The sequence below is a fragment of the Leptonychotes weddellii genome, chromosome 10 (genome assembly GCF_054177405.1).
Source record: "Leptonychotes weddellii isolate Sample4059 chromosome 10, ASM5417740v2, whole genome shotgun sequence".
NCBI classification, from domain to species: domain Eukaryota; kingdom Metazoa; phylum Chordata; class Mammalia; order Carnivora; family Phocidae; genus Leptonychotes; species Leptonychotes weddellii.
Genome location: NC_138378.1, coordinates 24,902,908 through 24,921,512, shown reverse-complemented (window position 1 = coordinate 24,921,512; position 18,605 = coordinate 24,902,908). Strand labels below are relative to the sequence as shown.

The following is an 18,605-nucleotide window of genomic DNA, read 5'->3' as shown; positions in this document are numbered from 1 at the left end:
AATGGTACCGGCCCGCACAAAGGACAGGTGGGCAGCGTCCCTGGGCGGGGGGGGGGGGGGGGTGCGGAAGGGCGGAGGGAGGCGGGCGCAGGGCAGGTGCGCGGGGAATGGGGAGGCGGGGCTGGGAGAGGGGGAACGCGAGGGCGGGCAAGCGGGCGCGCGGGTGCGCAGCAGGTGCGTGTGGAGTGGGCGGGGCCCCGCGCGGGCGGGGTCTCCAGGTGAGCGGACGCGCGCCTGGAGGCTGCCAACTGGGGGAGGCGCGTCGCCCTCGCCCACGGCCGGAAAGCGTCCCTGTGTCTTTAACGCCCTCCTCCCTGCGTCCCCCCCGCCCCCTTTGTGCGCCCCCCCCAACAAGCAGGGCTGCAGCCGCGGAGCCGTCCCCCCTGCACTGACAGCTGGTATCTAATTACTGTGTGAGAATGGAAAGTCAGGCTGTCCCAGCTCCGGGGAGAGGGGATTAACGTCTCCTGCAGAATACACTTCCTCTGGTGGGTTGCCATGGTTACTCTCATTACCTGCCTGCCCGCGAGGAGCCCGCGCGAGCCGCTCCAGCAGGCCCTCCGAACTCGGGCCCGGCGCGCGCGCTCCTCCCCGCCGAGGCGCACGCGCATGCGCCGTCGGGGGGGGGGGGAGCGAGAGCGGCCTCACCCCCGCCCCGCGCCCCGCCCCCCGCCCGAGCAGCTGTCAGCGGCGCGCGCGGCCCGGCCAGCCCCTGCGCGCGCTGTCAACAGTCATTAGCGCGCGGGCCCTCCCCTCCCCCTCCAGCTCCCCCTTACCCCCACCCTAGCGCAGGGTGGGGCCCGCACCTGGGGCCTCCGCTCGTTAGCGCGCCCGGCCGCCCGCCGCGGCCCCGGAGGGACCCGCCCGCAGGGCCTGCGTGGCTCAGCCGTCCCCTTCCGCCTAGAAGCCCCCCCCCAGCGACCCCATTCCCTGTCCTTGGCCACGGCTCCCGAGGGAGGCGGATCCCCAGAGTCCTGGAGCGCGCCCCTTCAGAGTAGTAGCGACAGAGGTCATTTATGGGTGTCTCGCCCAGGGTGGGCCCTATTTGTGCACCACTGGGGTTCCCACAGCCGTCCTGTCACAGTGTGTCACCTCAACACAGGAGAAGACTGAGGCTCAGGCAGGCCAGCCCTTTGGCCAGGGTCAGGCCTGGATTGTCTTCAGGCCTGTGACTTTACCCCTAGGGCACTTGCGCCTCATGGACACCCCCAGGCCACGACCCCCAGCCAGGCCCCCTGACGCTGTCCTGCCTGACAGTGCCCTTCGCTGCTCCCCCCTCCCTTCATCCCTTAAACTGGGGTCATTGCCCCCTCTTGCCAAAAGGGGGACACTTGGGCCCGCTGCACCCCTTTCTCTTCCCACCCTTCCCCCTATCCTTTCCAGATATTCCAGAGCTAACAAAAAAAAAAAAAAGGAAAAAGAAAAAGAAATTTTCAGAGCTGCTTGAAGGATATGGCATCCCTCAAAGGTAGCGCTGTCGTTCGGGGGCTGATCCCAGGCACCTTTCTGTGGCCCGGGGTGTGCCTTTCGGTCCCCAGCGTGATTTGAAAGAAGATGGAGGTTCAGCGAAGCAGAAAGGAGGTCTTGGAATATGTGAGGCCTGTTCCAGATGGCAGGTGCGCCGCGGTGGCGGCTCCGCGCTAACAGTTGGAGATTGTGCACAGGGGTGGAGAAGAGGCAGGTGCTGCACTGAGTCCTCAGCGCCTTGTTTATGTATTTATTTATTTATCGGGGGTGTGGTCTCCTTCCTCGCCCATCCCAGCCTCCAGAGCTCATGGCTACTATGGGTCCTAAAATTCTGGTGCAGATCTCTGTTTTGGAAGGTTGTTTTTTTGTTTGGTTGGTTTTGGTTTTGGTTTCCAGTGCACAGTAGGTAGTATTTATAACCGAGAGATATTCAAACACCGCCCATCCTTGTTCTATTTAGGCAATGCCCTCCCCTCAATACCTGATTGCCTGGCTTTACAAATGATGACCAGCTTTTCTTGGGGATTCTGAGGAGGAAATTTCTTGATATTTGGGTGCGGGTCTTCATTCTGGTTTTCTTCTTAGGAGGCTGACTCCTCTCCTCGGGTCTTCTTCCAGCCCTGCCAGGAGCTGGAAGGAGACTTTGTAAGAACCACCCCCCAAAACTGGTATGCCCCACTTGCAAAACCTCAGTCCTGCCTGAATTTATTAAAGTGTGGTTTGGGGGACAGGAGGAACAGCCACAGTTCCAGAAGCTGGAAGTAGCATGCAGCTGATATTTGCAGTAACTTTTGCCTGTAATGGCAGCCATTTAGCCGGCTGGCCCAGATAGGATGGAGGGGCATCCTCCCATGTGCCTGTGCAATCAGCCCCCTGAAGGCCCAGGCTCCCACATAAATGGTTAGCCGAAGGTATGTCTCCCCGGGGGTGGGTTCTGCTGCCTGACTTTCTCCTCTGATGGCAGTCTTGTTGATTTTTACCCCTTATCAAGAGCGGCATCTGAAATGCACCAAAAGGGCACATCCTAAGGACTTTCTGTGTGGTTTCTTCCTCTACCGTAGGAACCCAGTTGAGAAATGTCCCTGCTATTTAGTCACATCCTCTCAATCAAGGCCTCATCGTTGCTGGAAGGCATATGCTGCTAATATTGTGGTGGGGGGGCACTAACTGGCACCCTGGTGGCCTGAAACGGTGAGCCCACCTTGCTAAGTGCATAACTTATTACCAGCAAGTGACTTCGAAGTTCCAATGGAAATGACAGAACTGAAATCCATTAGCAGTTGGACGGGGGTCTATTTAATTGGCTTAGGGGGAAGACAGGCAAGGTTCAGTCAGATTCAGTAGCTCACCTGAGGGAGCCCACCCGGGCAGGAGCCTGTCTAATGGCCTGGCCAGATCTGCTCATCTCCCTCGTCTAGGTCTGCAGCCCTGGGTGTCACAACCCTCCTTGGCTGAGCACTCAGTTTGAGGAAACTGAGGAAGCCAGAAGAGACCTGTCAAGGGATGACCTGCTTAAGTATTAATTAACTTTGCCAGGGAGGACTTAAAAAATCTGATGTCAGGTTGCTGAGCACTCCTGCCCTTTCTGTCCATAATCTGCATTAAGTCATTGGGCAGGTGTTTTGAATTTATACTAATGTTGCCCAGTAAGGTTCTTTTGTTCCCACCATTAGGAAAATTGGCCTTCAGTGAAGGAGAAGAAAATATTAATATATTAGGCCTAGAAGCACAGAGCAAGCATATATTTAATGAGCCAATGCCAGTTTCCTTTATTAGTTACCTCCCTATCTGAATCATGGAGACATTCTAATCAGCAGTTCTCAAAATCTGTGGTGCATCCGGATCATCTGAGGGGGCCCTAGTAAAACCCCCAGAGAGTGAGATTTGGTGGGTCTGAGGTGGGGCCTGAGAATTCGCATTTCCAGTTCCCAGGTGATGCCGACTCTAATGGTCTAGGGACCACACTTTGGGACCACCGTTCTAAATATTGTGAAACATGAGCAGTATATAAATAGACATTTGGTGATTTCCTCAATAACTTGCAACCTGGCCTTTAGTTTAGAATCCAGATGCGCTGGTTTAAAGGAAGATGGTGATGTCCAAGAAAGGTAGTATGAAAATTTTAAAACTCCATGAAATTTTTAAAACTCTTGCCATGTCTGGTTTTGTTGGTGTGCGTCTGGCTGGCTGTTTTGGAGTTGGCTGGTTCGAAAGGATGTAGTGTGTTGCCATGGCAATATTCTTCCCCAAGCAGGAAGGCCCCAGAGGTTGGTCCTGCGCAACTGACCGTGTATTTCTCATGGCTTTTCCCTTGGGGTGCTTCAGGGTTCCGTTCCATCACTCCTGGTTGGCGTTCCCAGGAAGCTGGGGATAGTCAGGAGGCTCTAGGCCCCCTCTTCACTCAGCCTATAAATGGAGTGAGCTTTCTTTGTCAAACCAAGGCCCAGCTTGCTTAGGGCCATGGATCAGATTAAGCTAATTTGGGTACAAAGCAGAAGTGGTTGGCAGGGGCATCCCAAGGCTATGGGGAAGGTGCTTTCTGCTCCTTTATTTAGCAGCTCTTGCCTTGTAGCACTGTGTCTGGATTCTCAGCTAAGGAAGGCATGCCCCTCCTGCAGCACTTTGCATGAAGGTTGTTACCTCTGTGGATGCAGGGCATGGCAAGATGTCTGTCACACGTGACTGCCATGGGATCCCTTTGTTCTCTTCCCAGGGTTCTCCTTGAAGGACAGACAGATATCCTGGTGTTCTTCCCTAAGGGTGTAGCACACATGGTGTCCAGGTGGCCACAGCTCACCAGAGGACAGTTCAAGGTGTGGCTCTGCAGACCTTGTGTGGTTTGAATTGGGGTTGCTACAAGCCCGCTCCTTTCCTGTGTACATCTCTGCAGCTGAGATAGACCAATTATAGGATCCAGGTTTGAACATCAGGGGAGATCACAATAGATTTTTAAAGAGGGAGCAACTAAAAATGATCCCCGAAGAGTTTCTCTGGGATAATTTTATAGTCACATTGGACCGGGTGCAAAGCTTGTGGGTCCCGGTGTCTGCCTTAGAATGGATATGGGAGGCTGGGACAGACGCCTGGCACTGGGCAGTATATTTTGTTGTTTAATCTGGGTTGGTTAGTTACACCTTGACTTTAGGAAAATTTTTGTCAGGCTTGTGTGACAGCCTTAGTGTGTTACTTAGGAATTAAACATCTCCTCTGATGGTGGGTATTAGCTTGGGGGACCCGTGCTGTAACCTGAATGGATCAGAAGGACAGGAGCTAAGAGCAGATTCCTAAACACAAAATGTCCAAATTCAGGGCCCAAAGGGAAGAGATGAACATTTATAAGCCAGATGCCTGACATACACTCTTAACCTAATCCTTGGAAGAGCCAACTAGGACTTTTTAAGCCCATTTTACAGGTGAGGGAACTGAGTTTCAAGAGGTCAAGAAGTGGGGCACCTGGCTAGCTCATTTGGTGGAGCGTGTGACTCTTGATCTCAGGGTTGTGAGTTCAAGCCCCAAGTTGGGTGTAGAGATTACTTAAAAAAAAAAAAGTTCAAGAAGTGACCTGCCCAAGGTTACCAAGCTGGCTAGGGGACACTTCCCATTTCGCCTACCTAAAATATTGTCTTTCATCAAATTGTTTGCTTTCTCTATTCCCTCCCACCAATTTTATCTCCCTTTTCCAGAAGTGTCTGTGTTCTGACTTGAAACAGTTTTATGAACAGAGAGATCTATTCACTTTTAAGCAGTTAGACCCATTATTAAGCCTCTAGATTCAGATTATCAAAATGTTGTGGAACTACCCACCCCATTATACTTTTAAAAAATATATATATATTTTTAAAGATTTTATTTTATTTATTTATTTGAGAGAGAGAATGAGAGAGAGAGCATGAGAGGGGGGAGGGTCAGAGGGAGAAGCAGACTCCCCGCCGAGCAGGGAGCCCGATGCGGAACTCGATCCCAGGACTCCAGGATCATGACCTGAGCCGAAGGCAGTCGCTTAACCAACTGAGCCACCCAGGCGCCCTTAAAAATATATTTTTAAAAAAGATTATTTATTTATTTATTTATTTGAGAGAGAGCAAGAGCGTGCATGCAAGCGGGGGAGGGGTAGGGAGAGGGACAAGCAGACTCTGCACCAAGCACGGAGTCCGATGCAGTGCTCAACCCCACGACTCAGAGACCATGACCTGAGCCGAAATCAAGAGTTGGATGCTCAACTGGCTGAGCCACCCAGGCGCCCCTAAGATACTTTTTAAATTAAAGCTTAACAGACATACAGAAAAGTACACAGATTGTAAAGTGTTCAGATTAATGGCTTTTTATAAACGGAACACACCTGTAAAACCACCACCCAGATCAAGAAATAGAAACCCAGTTACATTTTTATTCTTCTGATCCTTTTGTTAGTTTTTGCCAACGTGAAACTCTGGTTAGAAGTACATTCTAACTGGGCTGTCATAATATTTGTCCCATCCAACTCTGTCACAGCAGTATTTGAAGATCCCCTAAAATGGTGGGTAGTTACAAGTCAGCTAATGCACCAGTTTGTCAGTAATGAGCCCTGTTTATAGATGGCCCAGGACTTCAGAGGGGACTTCAGATACCCCCAGGAAAGAGGTAACGGTAACTCCTGAGAGAGTTCAAGAACAGAAGAGTCATGGAATTTTACAGCTCATCTTGTAAGTGAAGCTCAGGGAGGCTAAAGAGTTTGCCCACAGTCTCACAGCAAGGAAGCAGGACCAGCAGGCAGCAACTCCTACACAGTGTGCACGCACGCTCACGCACGTGCTCACAGCGCCCCCCCCCCCCCAGATGCATGCTATCTGAGAAGTCCCCATTGAAATGGATCCTGACTAGGAAGGAAGCCATTGGCAAGAGGGTCTGTACAGGGCCCGTGAGGTCACCCCTGACGGATGCTGCCTACTAACTCTAGGATTTGGCACCCTCCACTCCAGATGCCCATCTACTCTCAGGGGGGCCACTGGCAAAAAGACAGCCCTGTTCACCCATCATGGCATGTTGGGAGAGTTGCTGGATGAAACCAAACCCTGTCTATGGCCAGAATGTTCTGTGAGCAGGTGTCCCGTTTAGCACTACCTCTCTTTTCCTTGGACTACAAAGACAGGTCCTAAACAGCTCTGCCACTTACTAGCCCCTATACCACAGGCAGGTCCTGACCCTAACAACCCCCCAGGCTTGTTGCGATGTTCAGAGCTGGGGGAAACTTTGCAAACGACAAAGCACTTGGTAATTATAATACTTATCCAGCAGTTCCTATGGGCCGGGCTTGCTGCTAAGTGCTGCATGGGTATCTCCTTTATTCCTCTTCGTAGCTATAGGAAAGCTGCTTCTGTTAGCCCCATTTTCCAGGTAAAGGACCTGAGGATCAGAGAAGCAAAATAACTGCTCAGGGCCACACAGCCACTTCAACGATGGGCCCCATGCAGACCGAGGAAGAGTATGTCTGAACTACCCCGCCTGCCTGCCGCTTATAAGCAGTCAGTCGTTTGGTAGTTATTTTTTGAGCCTGTTAAGTATCAGGCATTGTTCTAGGTGCTAGGGAGGCAGACTTGAGCCAACACACGAAGCCCACGCCCTCCTAGAGCTGATGTTCTTGAGCCATGAGCAAGATCCTTTAGGAAAGATTTCTCTGGGAGATTTGTGTTTCGGACACTTTTAGAGAAAAGCCCGCCTCCTTTCCCCCAGCCCTCCCCCAACACACTCACACACACACAGACACACACACACCTGCTTGCTCTTCATCGTTGAAGCCCCCCAGACTTCTCCAAGTCTCCCCTTAGGGAGATGATGGCTGAGAGCCGGGTGTCCCTGAGTCTGTGTGTCTCCTGTGCCCTATGAATAAAGACCTGCCCAAGCAGCCCGCTTCCTGAGGGGCGCTGGCTACATCCCCCAGCCTCATGCCCCGCAGTTTCCCTGCTCCCTCCCAGTCCCGCTAGTGGGAGTCGGGCAGGTGTCTGCCCAGCAGCAGGACCCCATCTCAATCCCGGCGCGCCTTTTCAGGACCAGCAGACAGCACTCATGCCAGCCTGATGAGAGGCTCAGGGGTCCATGGCCACCTTGCTCATGAGGCCCTTGCCATCTCCACGTGGCCTTGTGTCTGTTCTTCTCTGTGTCTCCAGACACAAAGGGCCCGGGTGTGTTGCTGGCGCTCAGCTGCTGGAGTGGGGAGGGCAGGCAGTGGTGACAAGCTTTTCAGAAAGGCCAGGGTGGAGGCAGGAGTCACCCAGGTGATCCGAGCCATTCCCCTGGGACCCCAGCCCAGGACCACAGTGAAAGGTTACTGCTAATTGGTGAGCTCCTGATGGGGCTGCATCTATTTAGCACCGCCCCCCCTCCCCAGAGACTTCCAGGATGGTCTTGGCACAGCATGTGATTCGAGAGCTCCCCGCCTGAGTCTGGCACAATCTGTCTGAAATTGTGAACATGGAGCCTCTTGGTTTTTTAATTTGTATTTTCGTTGTTGTCGCTCCCTGCCCATTGTTTCTGGGGGATTTAGTAGCAGCAGCCCCCCTGACTCTGGGGCCCCCATCCCTGGGGCCCTCTCAGCAAGCTCCTCCCACTCCCGGCCCCCCAGACCTACCACTGGAGGTCAGGGAGCAGCGTCGTCCCTGCCCCTGCCCACCCCCCTCCCTCCGACCCTTTGCCAGGCCTCGGGGCCTAGCTCTCGGCCGGCCGCCCTCATCCCCACCACTGACACAGCTTGTCCCCCCTGTCGCAGGGGGCAGATGGCCTGTCGGAGCCGGAGGGCATCTCTCTGAAGCGGGTCGCTGTGGTGGAAGATTTCTTTGACATCATCTACTCGATGCACGTGGAGAGCTCGGCGGAGCCAGGCAAAGCCCCCAAGCACGCTGGGCAGAAGAAAACCTACCGAGCGGTGAGATGTCTGTCTCTGGGCCTCTGCGGGCAGCCCCAGGCCTTGGCAGGAGGCCACGGGCTCCGCACATGTTGGGCGGGGGCAGGGCAGGGAGCTGAGGCGTGATGAAACGGCCTTTGGGGACCCAGGGGGGCACAGGGCAAGGGCACGGCAACCAGAGATGGCTCAAGGGGGGAGCAAGGGGGCGGGTTCTGGGGTCTGGGCACAAAGGAGAAGCAGGTTGAAGGGAGTGAGGGAGGGAAGGAGAGGGATGAGGGCAGGAGCAAAGCCCTTCTCTTCCCAGTTTCTGCTTCACTTGTCCCCTCCCCTCCAGCCCCTTGCAGCCTGCTCTGGGACTGTGGGGGTGGGGGTGGCCAGATAATAAGGATCGAAAGAGCGAATGCTTCCATGGCATTTACTGTGTGCCAGGCCTGCCCTAAATGCTTCCTGTATCTGAGTTCATTCGATCCTCTACCCGCCCCTGTGAAGTCAGGACTGGAAGTTCCCCGGGGGAAGTCTGAGGACATGGGCCCTACCTTCAGGGAGATCACAATTCGACTTGGGGTGGGGAGGCTGAGAGCAAAACCAAGACATGAGAACCAGAAATGTCTCCAAGACTAGCTTTGAGGGAACAAGAACCCCCAGGGCATTCCGCAAAGGCACCTCTGGACGCTGGCGTTCAGTGCTAAGCCGGGGGTGGGGGGGCAGCTTCGTGGGGAAGATGGCATATAAGGTGGTATCCCAAGCTTGGGTGGGCAGAAGGGAGCAGAGACAACAATCTAGGGGTGGGAAGCATCACACATGGGGAGGTAGAGGAGACGGTGGCCAGAGCAGGAGGGGCCTACTTGTGTTCTGGTCCCATCCCCCTGTTGACTGCCATTGCCATGGCTCAGGCACAGCTCTGAACCCGGACCCACCACTAAACCAGTAAAGCCAAGCATGCTACATTCATTCGAGCCTCCGAGCAGTCTTGTGATGGAGGCACCATGGTCCCATTTTGCAGTTAAGGAAACCGAGACCCAAAGAGTTGATCTACCTGTCTAAGGTCACATAACACTTAAATGGCAGTCAGCTGGTGTCCTCATGCCCCCTCTGTGTTGACCCTCTCTCTGGTTTCTTCGAGAGCTGCCCCTCTGACCGGGCTTCCCCACCCAAGGCAGCTGTGAACTCCCACCCCACCCCCACCTCTACCCCCAACTTCTTCCTATAAATAGCCTTGGACTGCTGTGGAGGTGGCCTGTATAAGTCTATGATTTTCCCATGTGGTCTGATTTTTAAAAATTCCAACCATCTGGTTTGTCCTTGTCCCCAGAAGATGGCCTTTGCCCTAAATGAGTCTTACGGATGGACCCATGTGCCCAAGGACCTCAGAAGATGAGGGTTTGGGCTGAGGGAGGCAGGAGATGATTATACCACCTGTCCCACCCCTCCTGCTTCTCAGTACATGTGTGTTGGGAAAAGGAGTTCTGAGGGTATTCCCACCAGAGGGTCATAGATGAAGGGAGAGACACCCAAGCCAGAGCCTCTGTGGCCTGTTGGTAGTAATGAGACCCAGCACATCTTTTCAGCGTTCAGTCTGCCAGTGCTGGGCAGCTCAGCACCTCCTGGACACCAGCTCTCCGAGCCTTCATGTGGACGAAGGGTGTATATATGAAGCAGGGGCTCCTGTGTTCTCCATTTTACAGATGAGGAAACTGAGGTTCAGAGGGACACATAACCTGCCTTGAGGTCACCCCACTGGTTTTCAGAGCCAGGCTGCGGGCCCCAGAGCCCGTGCCCTGACCACCACCCATCCTCCCTCTCTACAAACCCCGCTGTGGTCAGCTAGTAAGCCCAATGACTTGCTGTGGTCAAGGTAAATGGGCTTGGGCCAGCCAGACCACATGACTTCCCCGGTCCCCTTGATGTCCAGCACTGAGGCTCACACCACAGGCACTCCCAGGGTATGTATGTATTTATTTATTTTAAGATTTATTTATTTGAGAGAGAAAACAAGCGGGGGGTGGGGGGGGCAGAGGGAGAGGATCTCAAACGACTCCCTGCTGAGCGAGGAGCCCTGAGCCTGAGCCCTGAGGCAGGGCTCAATCTCACAACCCCCAGATCATGACCCAAGCCAAGAGTCAGAGGCTTAACCGACTGAACCACCCCGGCGCCCCTCCCTGGGTATTTAGGAAGGCTGGGTGTGCAGCCTCCATGCTGTAGAGAAGGCAGGGCTGGGCTGTCCCGCCAGCCTCTGTGTCCCTGGGCCAAGCGGACGTCCAGCCCTTTGCTCCGCGCTTCCTGGCTTCTCGTCCATATGCCCGCCGCGTGCCCCACTTCCCGCTGCCCAGCCTGGAGCTGGCACATGACTGGCAGTGGGCCAGCTGGGCTGCGCACAGAGCTGGAATTTCAGCCGCAGGGCCAAGGCTGAGTGGAGTAGGCCAGGGCCCTCCTGCAGTGGGTGTGAAGGCCAAGGGGGCTTCTGCACCTCCCTCCTCCCCGGTGTGCCTCCTCTCCCTTCCCCCTCTTCTTCCCCATCTGTCACCCTTCTCTTGCCACCCTTTTCCTTTTTTGGGGGTGGGGGTGGTGCCTGGATGCTTTTGTCCCCCTTCTTTTCATCTGCTCCCATTTTCCTCAACCCAAGCCTCTCTCTTCAGTCCCATCCGTGTCTGGGAAAGAGCCCCCAAGGAAACTCTGTGCTGACGGCTGCAGAGGGGCACAGCCTGGCACCGTGGGGTTTGCATCGGCCCCTGGCTGGGGGTTTTTGGACCTGTCTCTATGTGTTTTGCCAGACCTGAATCCTGGGACTGCCTTGCCATCTCTAGAGCACCTGGGACCTTCCAGATTCTTACAGGCCTGGGGTGCCTGTAGGAAGCAGAGGGCTGGAAGGGAGATGGGCAGACTTGTTCAAGGGCATTAAAGGAGGCACATTCTTCTGTGGGAAAAAGAAGCTTCTAGCACCCACCACTATCCAGCAATAGATCAGAGAGAGCAGGTAATGAGCTTTCTGAAACTGAAGGTATATGAGCCAGGGATAGATGGCCATTTACAATGGACAATGCAGGGGATTCCTATTTGGGGCAGTAAGTCCCTGCCTTACTTTGCCTCTGATGCAGTGTGACCAGAGGATCCACAGGGGGACTTGCCCATGTCCCGGGGTCTGGGGAGGGTTCCAAATGGTTGTACAAAGTTCCCTGATCCCACACAGAGGATTGTCCTTTTTCAAGGGGGATTTTCTGGCGTCTGTACCCATCTGGGTTGGAGCAAGCTCTTCGCTTTCTTCCTCTCTCCCAGGGTGCCAGTAGGCTAGACCGAGCTACAGAGTTTGGATCCGGCTGCCCAGACCACTTTGGAGTTGGGGCCAGATGTGGTCAGCAGCTTCTCTAGGCCCACCATGTGCTAATCCACCTCAGGGCAGCAGGAGGGTCTTGTAAAGTGGTGCAAATCCCCCCAACTGGCCTCATCTGTCCTTGTCGGCCCCTGAGCTGGGGAGCGAAAATGGGGCCTTACAAGTCAACGACTCTGCACATAGCTTCTGCTCTCCCTGCCCGTGAATTCTCCCTTCATTTTACCACTGGGAAAAACATGAAAGATCTCAGTATCCAGGCAGGAGGCCCCAAGTGCAAGGCAGCAGGCTCCTGAGGGAAGCTAGGTGGGGGCAGGGGTCCTGGGGCTTCCCTTCCTTAAACACAGCAGCTCTATCTTTATCTGTTTCACATTTGGGGCTTCAGCATAAGAGACTATTTCCAGAACTGTGTCTGGAGCTCCAAAACTATCTGAAAACCACCATCCTATTGACTAGAGCATAAGTGAGGATTGTCCTCCTTCCTTCAGCTCATCCTGGGGTCCTGTGGCCTTGGGCATCTGTGTAGTGGAACAGAAATGGAGGTCCCATCTCTCCTGTGGACAAGCCAGGAGAGTGAAGGCTGAAGGCCGCACGGTGCCCCTCCTCCGTGCGGGCCTCTACAGCAGCATGGAGCTGGGCTGGACTCTGCACTTCACTGACTCCCCATGGAGCTCTTTGTGAGGCTGCAGACATGCCAGCCACCCAGGGCAGGGCTTGCAAGGACTTCTCACCTAGCCTTCTTCAGTCCACCCCACCTCCCCCTGTGTGGGACCCAGGGCCAGAAGGTGTGCTCCCAGTGCTCTCTGCCCCATGGCCCGCTAGCCAGCTTTGCGTACTGCTGGGATCCCTGCCAAGGCCAGGAGAGCCAGGGCCGCCTGGGCTGGGCCCTCTCTGGGAATTGTACCTGTACCCTCGGTGGGTCAGGTGGTGAGTAGGGCCTCTGCCCCTGCTGCAGGCCACCCTCACCAGAGCACCCAGGCCAGGAAGGCTCTCCTTGAGTGCTGGAGAAATGATTTCTCTGCCCAACCGCAGGTGAGCTCCATAGAGTGAAATAGGGCTGTTCCTATGGTATCAACTTTCCTCCTTTCCCAGCAGACTGTGACACTCCTCCCCCAGGTCCTCAGCTCATCTCTTCAAGGTCTGACCTGGGATGCCACACCTTGCGGTTCCTCGGCCGACCTCATCTGTTTGCCCAGCTCAGCCACAGCCCCACTCTTTGCCCAGCGGGCACCCTGCCCTCTTGGCCCTTTACTCCTGCCTCCATCAGCCCTTCAGTAGGGCCCAACCCTTCCAACCCTGAAGGCCTGAGAGGGACATGCCACCCCTAAGACTTCCGGGCAGGTTGGGCTGGGAATGAAGATGTCTCTGTGTGTGGCAGGAAAGCCCCCATCCCGGAGCCCTGAGACCCGAGGAGGACGGGCTGCATGCCCTCCCATCCACCAGCTCCAATCAGAGAGCAGGGCTTTGCCCTTGTCCCTGACCTCCAGAGGAAGGCAATCAGACAGGGAATTTGGAAGGGAGATAACTCATCAAGGAGCCTGCCTGCTCCGCAGAGCATCAAATCAGCTGAGAAATAACAATTGTGTCACCAAAATTAACTCTGTCTTTGCAGCCGGCCACCAAGCAGGGGTGGCCCCCAAGCTCCACACACCAGCTGAGCTGAGGGCACAGCCTGAGCTGGTCCTCTGAGGGCCTGGCCACAGCCCTGGGACCCTGCCCCGCCCCCCTCCCCCCCATCTATTCCGCCCTACCCTACTCCACCTCCTGACCACCACGGAGATGGCACAGGGCACTCGTGCATCCCAAAGGAGCAGACCTGGTGCTGTCCTGGAGAGCAGTCCCCTGCCTCTGTGGGCTGACCAGAGCCCTCAGCCAACTTTCCCCGGCTGGGCTGCCGCGAGGATGGTGGAATGCTGGGGTGATGCTGCCCCTTAGTGGAGAGGAGCGGGAGGGCCCCGGCTCTGGGAAATGTGTGGAAACCAGCAACTGGGCAGCTCCCAGCCTCAGCCAGGGAACCCGGGCCTAAGAGGCCGCCAAACCGGGGCCAGTGCGTTTCCCGAAACCCAGAGCAAAAGGAGACAGCTGGGCTTCTGGGCCCACACCCTCTCCTTCTCCACTCCCCTGCCCAGCCTGTTTCTTGTATTCCCTCCCACCTACTTCATCTCCCTTCCCACCTCCCGGAGAGGCCCCCTGGAGGCAGTTACGGTGTGGTGTGACCTGGAGCATGGGCTTTAGTCGCCACTGCCTCTAACAAGTTGTGTGGCCTTAGGCAAGTAGGTCTGCCTCTCTGGGCCTAGTGACCTCACCTGGAACATGGGGGTCCTTAACGGCGTGTCCAGTTTGAAAAATCTGATCCTTTGTCATCAGACTTTCACAGCTCTCCCTAAAATGTTCTTGATCTGTGAGTTATTGCAGGAAGAGCTTGTAGAACCTTGGGTTCTGTTCATAGGCCCAGAGCTGGTAGATTCATAAGTGGATCTCAGTTTTTCCATCTCTAAGAATGGAAATTATTTCACCCTCCCCTAGAGCAATGTTTATAAACTCATTTTTCAGGAGCAACGATAAAATGCTCTCAGAGTATTCCTTATTAAAACGTAGGTTAGGGCACCTGGGTGGCTCAGTCATTAAGCGTCTGCCTTCGGCTCAGGTCATGATCCCAGGGTCCTGGGATCGAGCCCCACATCAGGCTCCCTGCTCCGCAGGAAGCCTGCTTCTCCCTCTCCCACTCCCCCTGCTTGTGTTCCCTCTCTCGCTGTGTCTCTCTCTGTCAAATAAATAAATAAAATCTTTTATAAATAAATAAATAAAACGTAGGTTAGATAATGTTTAAATGTTTTTGCTTCCTCAATTTCTAACTCTTTTGTTCAAAATTTTTTAAAAAATGGTTTTCCATTAGAGTACTAACTCATTTCCATGGCTAAGAATTGAGGACACCCGCTCCTTGCTCCTCGAATCCCTTCCCTTTCTGCAAGGGCCAAGCACCTGCCACCAAAGCATAGACCTTGGTGACCTGGTGACCAGGCGGCCTCCCCCTGGGCCCATATAATGAGCAAACGTCCTCTGTCCCCAGATTGCGGAGACCTATGCCTTCCTTCCGCGAGAGGCCGTGACCCGGTTCCTGATGAGCTGCACAGAGTGTCAGAAGAGGATGCACTTTAACTCCAATGGCCTGGAGCCCAAAGGTAGGGGAGGAGGCGGGTGTGCTGGTGGCTTGGGGGAGGCTGTGCAGGGAAAGGCCCTCCCACCAGCAAGGCCTGCCCTTTGCTGGCACAGACAGAAAAGTGCATGGCCAGCGGTTGTCACAATTCCCAGAGGCCAGTGTGGGTCCATGCCTGGAGAGCCTCATTTTTGTTGTTTTTTTAACTGTAAAAAACAATGTCAGGTTTCCTTGAAAAGCCAAAGGTACATTCCTACCGCCCTTCAAGATCCTCTTCTCCCACTGACGTTCCTGATGGAAACGATCACCTCGCCCTCTTCCCTAAGCTCCTTGATTCTTGCCGCCCAGGCCTCGCCCTGAGCAGTGCCCTCGTGGGTCTGGTCGCGCGGCCCTGTCTGTGAGCTCTCTGGAGACAGGAGCACACCTCTTGCCACATGCGCCTTTTTACCCTAGAGCCCCCCACCTACCAGTAGTAGGTCCTCCCTAAGTGTTCGTTCCCTCCCTGCAAACATGCAGGAAATCCGTGGGGATTTCTTAGAATTTAAATGCCCGGAGCACTTGTGACCAGCCGAAGTGGGTCTCTGGGACTGATGTCCATGCTTTCCAGCTATGCCCTGCTCACTGAGATGCAGCAGGGACCCCCACTTCAGTCCCCTCACTACCTCAACCTGAACATCCCCAGAGGCCTCCAGTAAGTCTGGCGCCCACCTCTTCGAAGGCGGCTTTGGCACAGCGAGGTGGGCCGTGGGCCAGTACATGTGGCCGGTATGATTATAGCTCTGCCCCGAGAGACGGTGCCCAGGTGGGCAGTTTGTCAGGGCTTCTAGGCTGCTGCTGGACATCAGGCCTGTAAAGGTTGCTGAAGTCAGTGGGTGTTTTGCCTGAGGATGGGAACAGACTCAGAATGAAGGGCAAGCCATGTGCTCGGGTTGTACTCCAGGGGCATCCGCCATTTCTGGGGAAGGAAAAATCAACAACAAAGCTCAAGTAGATGACAACAAAGAAATGAGAGCATAGGTGTCAAGTGGGTTTTTTTTTTTTCCTCGTTTTGGTGGTCTCTGATGCCTGTGAGTGACTGACACCAGCTGACTTGCCAAATCCAGAAGCCTTCCTGTCCATGGGGTCATGAGGCCACGGCTGCTGCTTCGTGGGGTACATTGGGTGGCTTCTAAAGCCTGTGGGACAGGAACAAGTGTGGCTCATACCTCATAAATGCCAGGTTCCTGGTTTAAGAGCAGAGCCCCCAAGGCCACGCAGGGTGGGTTCAAATCCCAGCTCTGCCACTTAGCAGCCGTGTGTCCTGAACACGTGATTTCATGTCTCGGAGCCTCAGTTCCCTCATCTGTGGGTGGAGTTAATCGTGGTACCCACCTCGGGGGCCTAGGAGAGGTTTGAGAGCTCATCCCCATGCCAGCACGGGGCTAGCACCCAGGAGGAGGGAGCTGGGGCTGATGCAGTGATGCCTCGGAGGAGGCCCCTGCCCCGCCTGGCCTGGCCCTGGCTGAGCGGCTGCAGCCCTGGGCCAAGACAGTATTTGGTACCTGCAAACAGGCCAGGAGGGCTTTCCCTGCTGCACCCCCGCCCTGTCAGAGTCGGGGTCCCAGGGGCACGTGCCCTGCTGGTGGCTGCCTGTCCCTTCCTGTTGGGGCCTAACCGTTTCCATAGCAACTGGCGGAGCCAGACCCTGAAGCGCTGTCCTTAGAGGAATAGAGGCTAGGCCAAGAGCGGCCGGGTTCGTGGGCTGCTCTGGGGTGTCTGCAGGCTCCCTCTGTTCTGCTCCCGTGCTCTCTGCTGGTGTGGAGGACGGTTCTCACCTCCCCCGCTCCTCAGTGAAGGCGGCAAGGTCCCAAGGGCTGCAGCCCCACTCCTCCTCATCTGTGGGCTTTGGCATGGCCGGAAGGGCAATGCTGAGCTCAGCAGCAGCCTGTGCCTTCTCTGGGCTGCCACCACCATGCCTGCAAGCCCGGGGCGGGGTGGGGGGGGCGGGGGGGTGCGGCGGGGAGGGAGGAGGAGGAGGGGAGGGAGGTGGAGAAGGAGAAGTGGGGGGAGAGAGAGAGAGTGAGAGAGAATGTGAGCACTCACGCCAGGAGGGAGCCGCCTAGAATATCAACCAGCTCTGTGGGCTCTGTGCTGGAGCCTGTCTTTCCAGGGGTTTGCTCCTGGCAGGACAGAGAGCAGGCAGCGTAAGCCTGCATGGGACAGTCCTTGCAGATGGTAGGCGGAATGCTGCTCTCCTGCGGACAGTCCCACGCACACAAGGGGAGGAAGAGACACGGAGGGAGTGGGAGACAGTGTGGCCCATAGCAAAGTATCAGGGGGGTGTCCAGCCCGCCTGGGTGTGGTGCCTGGTCGCTGCTGAGTGCCCCGTGGCAGGCTGGGAACCTCTCTGCTCACAATAGCTTCCAAGATCCTATAAGGGATCTGTCCTAGCTTGCCACTGAGGAAATGAGGCACAGACAAGTGTCATGGTGAAATCAGTTGTCCAAGCTCCACCAGAAGGCAGGAGAACTTATTTTATCATCAGCAAAATGGGAGGAATGCCTGCCTCTTGCAGCTGAATTAAGGGAGCCCACTCTGGAGGGCGCCCGATGCAGCAGGCAAGTGGGAAACATCAGCCTGTTTCCCCTACCCTCTGTCCACGGTGTCCAGACACAAGAATGCCAATGTTCAGGGGGCTCCGCAGGAAGACACCTGATCAGTCACCCCACCTAGGTGAGCACCCTGGGTATACAACCCGGATGCTGGGCAAAAGGGAAGGGCTTGGTTTCTGGAAGCTGCTAGTGGAGAGCCTCCGAGTCTGAAAGGCTCCCCTGTCTGCTTAATGGCCAGAGGCATTAGCTGCCTGGACCACCCTGGCCAGCTGGCAGGGTGTCTCTTCTCCTGCCCCAGCTAAGAGTCTGCAGATCTGATCTCCTCCCGCCATGCTGGCCTCTCGGGATGTGGCCATACTGCTTGCTCTTTCCTAGGCACCCCTGCCATGCCAGCCCCCACCCCTTCCCTCTCCTGCCCCAGGCCCCAGACTTGGCCCTGTGTTCCTGTCCCAGGAAGGTGGGGCAGGAGGGGGACAAGGAACAGGATGGAGACTTCTCGAGAGGCTGTTGGGAAAATGCCTGGCTTCCTGGCCTCGTGTTAAAAAGAAAGAAAGGAAGCAAAGCAGCCTCCCCTGCTCAGCAGTTTGTCCCTGGCGGAGCGTGGAGGCCTGGACAGTCCCGTGCCCTCCCCCAGCGCCAGGAGCACAAACAAAGGAGGCTGCCGAGGATCAGGAAGTCCAAGGATGGGAAATTCCAGGGCCTCCCAGCTCCACGCTCCTTTTCCACCACCCCTGAGTGAGTCCAGGCGCAGAGGGGACAGAGAGTGAGAATCGGGTGTGCCCTCAGACCAGCCCCAGCTCCTGCGGAAAGGGGCCTCTGCAGGCACGCTCCGATTTCCTTTGAGGCGACAAAATATTATTTGCATGGCCGCAAACTAGGAGTTAGCAGTGGGCAACCCAGTTATCTCCTGCAGGGGCCCTTCCTCGGAGACAGAATCGTCCACTCAGGTGGTGGTTCCCTTGCACCAGCCCCAGACTCCTCTGTCTGGTTCCAACCCCCTCTGTGCCTGGCCCCTCCAGACCCTGCCTTCCTGTCCCCCGCCCAGGTGACCCCATTCCAGCTGCTTCCTTTGCCCCTGCAGTCTTTCCTGTGCTGGCCTGGTTGCTGGCCTGGCCTGGCCCAGTTTTCGTACTCACTTGCTGTACTTACAGATGAGGGAGGGTGCCTCATCTGTAAAATGGGGGTACA

General features: G+C 55.6%; 1 protein-coding gene across 3 annotated transcripts in view; it reads left to right on the top strand.

Moving 5' to 3' along the window:
* NOL4L (nucleolar protein 4 like) overlaps positions 1 to 18,605 on the top strand; it is a 126,775-nt gene that overhangs the window by 41,958 nt on the left and 66,212 nt on the right. For all 3 annotated transcript variants that reach the window (XM_081833085.1, XM_081833084.1, XM_081833086.1), the window contains exons 2-3: positions 8,210 to 8,365; positions 14,740 to 14,851. In XM_081833085.1, the coding sequence (XP_081689211.1) occupies positions 8,210 to 8,365; positions 14,740 to 14,851 (268 nt within the window). The remainder of the gene's footprint in view (positions 1 to 8,209; positions 8,366 to 14,739; positions 14,852 to 18,605) is intronic.